General features: G+C 31.3%; 3 protein-coding genes and 1 long non-coding RNA gene across 5 annotated transcripts; 3 read left to right on the plus strand and 1 right to left on the minus strand.

Annotated features, from left to right (window-relative positions):
• Positions 1–53: 53 nt before the first annotated feature.
• On the plus strand, positions 54–3,146 carry LOC100742691 (odorant receptor 9a-like). Of its 2 annotated transcripts, XM_024372107.2 has the most exons (10): positions 55–756; positions 867–1,036; positions 1,171–1,296; positions 1,364–1,481; positions 1,562–1,823; positions 2,041–2,142; positions 2,256–2,346; positions 2,420–2,556; positions 2,636–2,768; positions 2,859–3,141. In XM_024372107.2, coding segments are annotated over exons 1-10 (1,194 nt in total). In that variant the 5' UTR covers positions 55–755; the 3' UTR covers positions 2,913–3,141. The 2 variants fall into 2 exon arrangements, with proteins under 2 accessions (XP_033180382.1, XP_024227875.1); XM_033324491.1 differs by having other exon boundaries at positions 54–1,036; positions 2,859–3,146.
• A 1,254-nt stretch (positions 3,147–4,400) lies between these two features.
• On the plus strand, positions 4,401–5,741 carry LOC112213979. Its single transcript, XM_024372108.2, has 4 exons — positions 4,401–4,801; positions 4,976–5,139; positions 5,274–5,399; positions 5,481–5,741. The coding sequence occupies exons 1-4, from the start codon at positions 4,795–4,797 to the stop codon at positions 5,667–5,669; spliced, it is 486 nt and encodes a 161-aa protein (XP_024227876.1). The 5' UTR covers positions 4,401–4,794; the 3' UTR covers positions 5,670–5,741.
• Positions 5,742–5,778: 37 nt separating this feature from the next.
• Positions 5,779–8,723, plus strand: LOC100742810 (odorant receptor 49a-like). Its single transcript, XM_003494657.4, has 10 exons — positions 5,779–5,881; positions 6,056–6,219; positions 6,354–6,479; positions 6,561–6,678; positions 6,788–7,052; positions 7,470–7,586; positions 7,677–7,767; positions 7,840–7,976; positions 8,325–8,457; positions 8,533–8,723. Exons 1-10 carry the CDS (start codon positions 5,875–5,877, stop codon positions 8,584–8,586), a joined length of 1,212 nt encoding a protein of 403 aa, XP_003494705.1. The 5' UTR covers positions 5,779–5,874; the 3' UTR covers positions 8,587–8,723.
• A 184-nt stretch (positions 8,724–8,907) lies between these two features.
• On the minus strand, positions 8,908–9,677 carry LOC117152497. The gene is made up of 2 exons (XR_004462880.1): positions 9,563–9,677; positions 8,908–9,284 (listed from the first exon to the last, which is right to left on the minus strand). It is a non-coding gene; the product is annotated as an uncharacterized LOC117152497 (long non-coding RNA).
• Between the last annotated feature and the right edge of the window lie 1,578 nt (positions 9,678–11,255).

Raw genomic sequence — 11,255 nt, forward strand, 5'->3', positions numbered from 1 at the left:
TCACCCGATATCTCTTAGGCCTTTCATCCACGATACTACAGAAATATTCCATATGTAAGTTATAAAATAAATTAAAGAAGTGATTCTTACCAAGATTATTTGAAGAACAGGAGCAAATTTGTTAAAGTCGTCGATACCCTGTAAAATGAACGCAATGGCATTTATGCAAAGCATGAAACTTGCACTAAGATTTTTACAGACTTGCTACTAAGATGCTTTCATTTACCTAAATCTACGGAGAAACAAACGATACATATGGTAAAGATTCTGATTCTCGCTATTATTTTCGAATAATCGGAATTTGAATAAGAGAATTCAAACGAAAGAAGTTCACTTCATCGGTTAATATCGTTTCAACTACAATGTCGTTTCAATTCGTCGAAATAGACATAAATGAAATAGTATAAATGAAATCCTATAATAATTTTTGTTCAACGATTCAGAAGTCTCTAACGATCAATTTTCCGTTTATCACAGAGTCATTCAACAAACAGATTGAAAAAAAGAAAGATAAGTACATCATTTTCTTATAGACTAATAGCTATCTCATAAATTTTAATGTACACATACTCTATCTGTAATAATGAAAATAACATGATGTCACTGAATGTAAAAGATATCCATATCTTCTCTGACCAACAAAATGTTTTTTATTCTAAACAGTAGATTCGTACTTCGTGTCCAGCAGTATTGTTGAAACGTTCGTACCACGCTACGTTTCCATAGTATTACTCCAGAAATTTTGAAACACTGGCAGTAAGAGAAAGAGATACAATATACATATATCACGATTAAAATATTTACCATTTCGTTCACTAATAACATTAATGTTATGTCAACTATACGTGTATATATATATTATTTAGTGTTTCAGAAGAATGAAAGACGCACAAGCACTGTATTTGATATTTCTTATTACAAAGTATTTAAAAAGTATTTACTATTCTTGGGACAGTTTCCAAATCAATCGCGATGGAGCAGCAAATTTAATGTAACCGTGATGACAGGCAGTCTATTGACATTCTATTTTCCAGCGGTAAGTAAAAATGCTACAGATGAATTAAATACTTTAAAAATACTTATGTTATTAAAAAAATATTGTGAATATTGGTTACATGAAATTGATGAAAGGATATTGGATGCAATATAATTAGAGATTTTACTCAACAGTTTGCACAAATTTTTACGTCATTATACGAAAATGATCTGGGAGGGATGTTGGAAGGCATGCCTGTAGTGGCTTCGGTATCAGCTGTTTTAATAAAATTGCTAAATCATGAAATTTACAAGAAAAATGTATATAAATTTATGAAAACGAATTCTGCGGTAAAAATAAAAATCACTATATACAATTATTTTCTAGTTTGAAAAGATGTTCGATGTTATAAAGAAAGACTGGAAATTATTAAACGATAAGAGTCAAACACATATTCTTGAGGAAATTACTAAGCAAGGAAATAAGATTGGTGAAATATATAGAAGTAACTGTTGCAACTTATCTTCCGATAAATTTTATACATAGAATATGTTTTTGTGAATGACATGTTTCTGATATTTTCAGCTTTTGTATTGTCATGTATGTCAGGATTTATAGTCATTCCGTTATACCCTGCATTCTTAGATATCATCATACCGCTCAATGAAACTCGCCAAAGACATCAAATGTTCAGACTGACGTACTTTCTAGATGAAAATCGGTACTTTTATCCTATATATTTTCATTCACTTTGGTGTTCATTCGTAACAGTGATGATTGCAGTCACTATCGATTCATTGTATATACAGATCGTTCATCACGATTGTGCCATATTTGCTATATGTGGGTAAGTATATAATAATATTTTAGAAACGTTTCTACATAAAATCGCAGGCTGCAAGGAATGATATCATGAGATTTTCTTTGTTCGCTACAGTATTTGTAAAAAATAATAGAAATAACATTTTTTCGAAATTACTTCTATCTTGAATTCGATTTATCTAGCTTCTTTTAATATAAAGAAAAATGGACTTCCTTTATTCAGATACTTATCAATGATATAGGCAGAACATTATAACAGCAACAGGATCTACTGATGTTCGTATAAATGAAACTTACACTGAACGGTTTAGACAATGCTTGACCATGCATAAGAATGCCCTACAGTTAGTAATGATAAAGTTATAATTAACGTTATAATAATAAAAATGTTATAATAGAAAAAGTAGCAAAAGAGTTTACAGATTACGGTTGACTTTTTCTTTTGTTGTATTTTAAGATTATTCGAGATGTTAGATGACAGCAGCCGCAGGAGTTTCTTTTTCCAAATTTTGCTAACTATGGTCGGCATGACCATAACAGCCGTACAAGTAAGAATTATTTTGCAATTATAGAAAATATTAATGAATCAAATATTAAACTATATTGATACCTTTTAATTAGGCAGTAATAAATCTGCATCGACCCGAGGAAGCTCTTAGAATTGGACTGTTTCTTGTGGGCCAACAATTCCATTTGCTTATTATTACCCTACCTGGTCAAGTAATCACGGATCATAGTTTCGAGTTGACTAATGATATGTATGTTAACAAATATGTTTTAAACGTTAGAAAAATCATCAGTTCGGTATAACATCTGTATTAATCTTATATCTAATAGATACCGCTCAATGTGGTACAACATGCCAATAAATGTTCAAAGAGTACTTCACATGATGCAAATGAGATCTAGTAAACCATGTAAGTTGACAGCAGGAGGGATATACCAAATGAACATAGAGAATTTTGGAATAGTACGTACATGATTGTATAAAACGGGTATAATCATTTTTCGTCATGATGTAAGTAACGAAGTAGTAATTGATATTTTTTCATATCTTAAGACATTTAAGACATGCGTATCATACTTCATGGTGCTCCTATCATTGAAAGACTAATTCGTTCTCGGAAGAAGTTCATCCTGCCAATCCTGTTTTTGATGTAAAAGAATACCGAACAATGATCAACTATTGATACGAATATGGCAATGTGTATCTACATAGTAGCTAGTTAGATATGTATAATAAAAAGGTGTAAATCAATGTATGGTACAATAAATAAACGTACTCATAAACAAGGCGCTTATTTCGGTATTACTGTTTAAGCATGAAAACAATATTGTCTTGCCTTTTTACTTTGTTCTTTCATTAATTTCAATAAAATAGCACAAAACGCTAATACTATTTTCTAAGTAAAATACATAACGATACTTGTATTATGATCTCATGTTTGTCAGTTTTTATAATTTCAAATTCAATGCTCATAAGCCCAAAATAAATTGGGGAAACGAAACTTAGCAAGATCATTTTTTGTGAAGAAACAAACATTTTAAACTTGTACATTTCAGCAATACACGCTACGTAAAATGAAAATCAGTGTCATTTATGCAAAATATGAGATTTGCAACTAAGAGCATACAGAGATCTATAATATTGAAATATTTAGAGAAGGGTATGAATATGGAATATCCATTTTATTTTTTAGTGTAGAGTGTCTCAGAAGAGACATAAATAGAAAAAACATACGAAGAAGTTTGGGAAATGTTATGTGAAATGTGCTGTATAAACATAGATCTCGTGGATCTTATAGAACTCCAGATCTTTTTGGGGCTTTCGAACGTTTTTTTTTTTTTTAAATGAAGGTAAAATCGAACTATTAAAGATCATGGTAGTAGTACAGTATAGTGCAAGTTTTTTGCTAATTCTGTGCAAGCTACATATATTCTCAGCACTAATATCTTACAGTCTATCGTCACACGTTATAATAACTTCACTGCTCTAATGTAGTCAAATTTCTTTAGTTAAACAGCTTTAATAGCTTGTATCATATTTTTTTCGAAATAATTATTTCTTACATTTTTTTATTTTTTTTATCTAGCTTTATCCGTGGCATTTGAAGAAAAGATCGACATCCATTTGATTATTTACTGTATAAACTATATAGGCGGTCATATACCAATAAAGTATTTCTCATATTTCTGCCAATTCGTTCGTTTTACTTTTTCTTATGTCATAATCAAAACCAGAAACACTTCATTGATTTACTACATCTCGATTATAGTAGTATAACTTCCCGTTTTTGTTTTTTTTTTTCAAAATCACATAGTAAACCAACATGAATTTCACTTCAATAAGGACGTATAGATACTTCCTACTGCGACTGGAACGTAAAATGTACATTAAATAAAAGAACGATAACTATCAGCAATGGTTACTAGGAGAGACATTACATATCGATCGACATTATCAAAACTGTCAGAACTGTACTGTAACCGTACCTCTAAGTACCATACACAGAATACAATTTTGTTCTCTCATATTTCTACCCTATCTCATATTCGTAATCTCTCCTCTGTCTATATCTCAATATTTATCTTCGAGGTATCTATGTTCTTCAACAATGGGGGATCAATTCTTTGTCTTCCAACGAATATCCAACAAGCGACAGTTTTAGAAAGAGATGATTTATATTTTATGATGTGCATCCTAACTGAAATTGGTAGTCCCTTAACAGAACGATTACGTCATTTTCTTATAGGTATTTACATATGTAACTACCGTATAAACTGCTAATACAATAACACCGGCAATCAAACAGTTTTGCCTCGATACAATAAATGAAATAATATGAAAATACTGTCATTAAGTTTCTCTATACTTTACCGAAACAATTTACTACAAAGAATTGCTTCATGCATTTGACACGGCATGCCAGTTTTATTGAGTTTGTGGTTCCGTGCGTTGCGTTTCTTTACAAGTCGTTGTTTCGAAATTTGGAAACATGGACGGTAAGAGGAAGGGATACAATATACTTGTATTATACCGTGATCAAAATATCTAACGTTTCGTTTACTAATAATATTAACGGTATCTGAATTATATTTCTGTACATATTCTATATCGATAATTTTATTCAAATATAATTCATTCAAATAATTTTATTCAATTTTCGAAATATGTAGTATTTCAGAAAACCGGGGAACACTATCCTAATATATATGACATTCCATATTATAACACAATCAAGAAGTATTTAAGATTTTTGGGCTTAGATCCACACCAAAAATATGGATTGATCATTGTAATTATAATGGTGATTAGTATGACAAGCGGACTTATTCCAATGGTAAGGTAGACATATTGGGGATGCAAGTTATAGAAATAGTACTATAGTTAAAATGTGTAAAGTAATTGAATTCTGCGTAATAAATTAAACAGTCAAATAATGTCATTAAACAACTGGAACTTATAATTCATTAGTCAATCGTATTGTACGGATCATTATACACCAAGAATCTGGACATGGTGCTCGAGTGTTTGCCACATTTAGGTGCACTTTTGACCAGTGTCGTTAAAATATTGAATGTTCATCTAAACAGAGAAAACGTACGCAAATTTATTACTATTGAACAATCTTTTCGGAAGAAAGCATGTTATAAAGTTATGACAACACGTGTTATGTTCTAGTTTAGAAAATTGTTCGATTCTATAACGAAAGAATGGCAGCAGCTGAAATTAAGTCAAGATTTGTACATTCTGGAAGAAGTCACCATACGGGGCAGCAAAATGGCGAAATTGTATCGAAGTAAGTTATCGTGCCTTAATTTTGCAATCGGCATAATTCTAGTACACGTAAAAACGAATTCATACCACTAAATATTTCGCACATAAATGATCAATTCTAATCTTTTCAGATACTTTATTAATATGTATGGCACTTTTTTTACTCATTCCATACTTTACCGAAACAATTTACTACAAAGAATTGCTTCATGCATTTGACACGGCATGCCAGTTTTATTGAGTTTGTGGTTCCGTGCGTTGCGTTTCTTTACAAGTCGTTGTTTCGAAATTTGGAAACATGGACGGTAAGAGGAAGGGATACAATATACTTATATTATACCGTGATCAAAATATCTAACGTTTCGTTTACTAATAATATTAACGGTATCTGAATTATATTTCTGTACATATTCTATATCGATAATTTTATTCAAATATAATTCATTCAAATAATTTTATTCAATTTTCGAAATATGTAGTATTTCAGAAAACCGGGGAACACTATCCTAATATATATGACATTCCATATTATAACACAATCAAGAAGTATTTAAGATTTTTGGGCTTAGATCCACACCAAAAATATGGATTGATCATTGTAATTATAATGGTGATTAGTATGACAAGCGGACTTATTCCAATGGTAAGGTAGACATATTGGGGATGCAAGTTATAGAAATAGTACTATAGTTAAAATGTGTAAAGTAATTGAATTCTGCGTAATAAATTAAACAGTCAAATAATGTCATTAAACAACTGGAACTTATAATTCATTAGTCAATCGTATTGTACGGATCATTATACACCAAGAATCTGGACATGGTGCTCGAGTGTTTGCCACATTTAGGTGCACTTTTGACCAGTGTCGTTAAAATATTGAATGTTCATCTAAACAGAGAAAACGTACGCAAATTTATTACTATTGAACAATCTTTTCGGAAGAAAGCATGTTATAAAGTTATGACAACACGTGTTATGTTCTAGTTTAGAAAATTGTTCGATTCTATAACGAAAGAATGGCAGCAGCTGAAATTAAGTCAAGATTTGTACATTCTGGAAGAAGTCACCATACGGGGCAGCAAAATGGCGAAATTGTATCGAAGTAAGTTATCGTGCCTTAATTTTGCAATCGGCATAATTCTAGTACACGTAAAAACGAATTCATACCACTAAATATTTCGCACATAAATGATCAATTCTAATCTTTTCAGATACTTTACTGATATGTATGGTACTTTTTTTACTCGTTCCACTGCTTCCTCCTATGTTGGATATCGTTCTTCCACTAAACGAAACTCGACCACGACAACAAATACTTAATGTTAATTACGTGATTTTTGACAGCAATAACTATTTTTTCTACGTGTACTTACAGTTATCTTGGACGTCAGTAGTAGTTTCAATAATCATAGTTACCGTAGATTCTTTATTGATGCTTATAGTTCACCACAATAGTGGATTATTTGTAGTATGTGGGTAAATATGATTTACACAATACAATTATATTACATATAATTATGTATATATGTTACCGCTTAAAAATATTTGCACATATTTTAATTCGTTGCAACATAACTATAAAATTGTAGACGTTCAAGTTTTTCAGATGTTTATTACAGTGGGTCACGAAAGTACTTGAGCATCAAAATACTTTAATCTTTTACTTGTTTTTGTAGTAAATGTTTTATAGCTTTTATATTCGTTTATATTCATTTATATACGTTTATATACAATAATGACAGATGTGTCGCATTACTGTTAGTAAAATTTCAAAACGTTTTATGAAACATATGTAATGGATGTATACATGAAACAACATATATACTTTTGTCAGCCACTGTATGTACCAATAGACATTATGATAATTTCTTTTAATTCTCGATATATATACAGGCACCAAATCCAGAAAAATACAAGGCATTTAAATTCGTTCACTAATGAAGTTATGTCGGAACGTTATACATACAAACAGATCAGAAATTGCGTAATCATGCACAATAAAGCCATAGAGTTGGTATTTAACAAATAACGATAAAATACTACAAATTATCAAATTGTTATTGAACGACATTAATCATTTTTGGACATTGCATTTTTTAGCTTTTACGATATATTAGATGAAAACAACCGAATTAGCTATATGATTCAAATTGGACTAAATATGATTGGTATAACCACGACAGCTGTTCAAGTAAAGATATTCAGTGAAAATCTACCGTAACTTTAAAAATCATTAACCTAATCAATTGTTTTATATTTGCAGACAGTGATTAACTTCGATAGACCGGGAGAATCAATTAGAAGCGCTGTGCTGTGCGGTGCAAATCAGTTTCATTTGTTTATGCTCAGTTTACCTGGACAAATACTTATAGATCATTGCACCGAGCTAACGAAACAACTGTAGGTGTTTAGTGTTTTCAAAGCGTAAGTGCGGTAAAATCTCGAATATCACATCACAGATTAATGAAAATTTGTGGATGATCCTGTATATGACAGATTGAAAAATAAGAATAGGAATTGATGAAAATATTTACATTTTTATCCAAAAATGTTTATTCCCTTTTGATATTGGTATTTTAAAATACTTCAAAGTAAATGACGTTTTCCTATGTCCAAACAAAACTATTCGATTAACCGGACAGCGCATACCATGGTTAGATCGGATAATCAAGGTTCTACTGTAATTACTATCATGTCATTATTATGTTACTAATCATAGAATGTAATGTTTTACTGACATCGAAACAGATACAATTCTACATGGTATGGAGCACCAGTAAAAGTTCAAAGAATGCTTTACATGATGCAAATAAGAACTAGGAAGCCATGTACATTAACTGCGTGTGGATTATACCAAATGAACATTGAGAACTTTGGAACTGTATGTAACACAGAATAAGTCGATTGTAATTGTTGCACTATATCAACCATTATTTACAATCGTTTTCATTGTAAGACCTTCAAAACCTGCATGTCGTATATTACGATGATAATGTCATTGAAAGGATGAAGTTCACTATTACCTCCATATCCGTTGCATTTTATACTTGGACTGAGTAAGCAGGAAGATGGTATAATAACCGATATAATAGTTTGTCATTATATCGAACGTGCAAATAGTGTTAATAAATCACGATGATTAGTTGATATTCGTAAATTCGCAAGTAATACTGTGTACCTTCCCAAAAATTACTGTACTGGACCTTTTTAAATATTGCCAGAAAGAACAATGTGTGTATGTATACACGTTTACTAACGTCATCCAGGTAAACAGATATGATACAAGTACTCAATTAATCAATCGAGAAATAATTGTTTTTTTATTTTTTTGCATCACATACATAACATCGTTGCACAGTTATATGGGAAAACACTGCAAACGAAAACATAATAGCTCTGGTCGAAATTCGAACGACTTCACTGAGCAGTTACATGTTTATCAGCGAACGCGTTAGCAGTGCAATGTGTAATCAATGTTTCAGAACAATTACAGCTCTTGATCTTTCAAGACAGGTGGCACGACAATGGCTTACGTGTCATTTTTTACCTACTATACGGATTTACCGTAATTTGAACCTGCTTTAAAAATAATACATACCTCTCCAATAAACAAAATGATTCGCAGCCATATTTAATGACTTCAATTTCATACTTCATGTAATGCCGAGTATTAGTACAACTGTGTTTAGCAGATATTGTCCACCAGTTCTGGAAATGGATAGGTACATTTATATACTTCACGAACATTAAATAGTTACAAACAGAGTTACGCTTGCATGTGGTTTCATTAACGACTATGACGCTATTCTAAAAATCTGGACTCATGCACAGTAAGGTACAAAGGTACAACGAGATAATATTTACATCGCGATTGAAATATTTAAAATGGCCCGCAAAATTATTACATTTAATATTTCAGGGAAACGTAAACCAGTATCGTGATATGTCCGAAATCTAGTACCATAAAGTACTCAAGAATTACTTACAATTAGTAAGACAACACCGTCGTCAAAAACAAGGATTCCGGAAATACTAGCGCAATTGTAATGATGATTAGCATCACAATCATATTTATGCCATCTGTAAGGAGAAGAATATTTTTTAAAAAATTATTATGGATAAAAAGAAGAAACTGAAATGTGAATTACACGTAATAAATTAAATAATCAGGTAAGATTGATAAACAGTCGGAATTCGAATAGTTAGTTATTAGAAATATACCCAGGAATCTGTACAAACAATGTGTACGCCGTGCTTGAATGTCTACCGAATGTAGCTGCTTGTATGCCCAGTATTGTTAAATTATCGTGTATACATATGTATAGAAATGACGTACGTCAATTATTTATTATACAAAGAAGATTTCAGGCGACAGCGAAATGTTGAAAGGACATGCCACTTTATATATTGTAGTTTAACAAGATGCTCAATTTCGCGTCAAAAGAGTGGCAGTAGTTGTAATTGAATAATGAATTGTCCGTTCTAGAAAAAATAGTCCTGCAAGGCAATGAAATGACCCAATTGTATGAAAGTAAGATTAGTGTACAAAGTGATTCACGAAATCGAATCAATTCTTAAAGGTTGGACCAAACAACTTGAGTTTTTGTTTCAAGGCGTTAGAGAAAGTTGTTTACCCATATGTTTCAGAAAGTCATCAATTTTGATAGACCAGTAGCTCTTAAATGTGGTGTATTTTGTGGAGCCATTCAGATCCATTAGTTTGTGCTCAGTTTACCTGGACAATACTTCTAGACTATTATGCCGATTTAATGAAACAATAGTACGTGTTTAGTGTCGTATTTAATGTGGCCATCATATGCAAATTATCATACTAATCCGGAATATAACGTTTGACCGAATTGAAATAGGTACAATTCCACATGGTATAGCATATCGGTAAAAATTAAAAAAATGTTTTACGCGGCGCAAATAAGGCGAAAAAAGCCATGTGTCTCAACAACAGATGGATTCTACGAAATGAATATGGAAAACTTCAGTATATTGTGTACTTGTACAAGGCTGACATAGTTATTTATATGTACTTGTGTGTGTATACTGTAATTGTATATTATCTACTTTCCGATTATTTTAAATTTTAAGAGCTTCAAAACGTGCATGTCGTCTTTCACAATGATAACGTCGGCAAAATAATGCTTCCACGTCAGCTGTGGGAAGTATCATAGTCATTATGTTCTGACATTGAATTTGGACTAAGCAAGAATGCAGGTAATAGAAAAAATAATCGACATATATTGTTAATTTTATATTATTTAAATCACCCTATCGAATATGCAAATAAAATTATTGTGTAAGAAAATTACATGTCTAAATTAATGATTAAACATTATTAGTTCTTACTAGATTTCTTCCTTTACATATATATTATTCTTCTATTACATGTACACAGCAGGTTTCATCTTATAGTTCATCTTATAGTAGTATAACTTCCCGTTTTTGTTTTGTTTTAAAACCACACAGTAAACCAACGTGAGTTTCACTTCAATAAGAACATGAAGACACTTCCTACTGCGACTGGAACGTAAAATGTACATCAAATAAAAGAACGATAACTATCAGCAATGGTTACTAGGAGAGAGTGTTCTAGTCGTCGTAACGCGTGATGTACAAAATTCATATCGATCGACATTATCAAAACTGTCAGAACTGTACTGTAACCGT

Source organism: Bombus impatiens, unplaced genomic scaffold (assembly GCF_000188095.3).
Source record: "Bombus impatiens unplaced genomic scaffold, BIMP_2.2 scf_3348, whole genome shotgun sequence".
NCBI classification, from domain to species: Eukaryota; Metazoa; Arthropoda; class Insecta; order Hymenoptera; family Apidae; genus Bombus; species Bombus impatiens.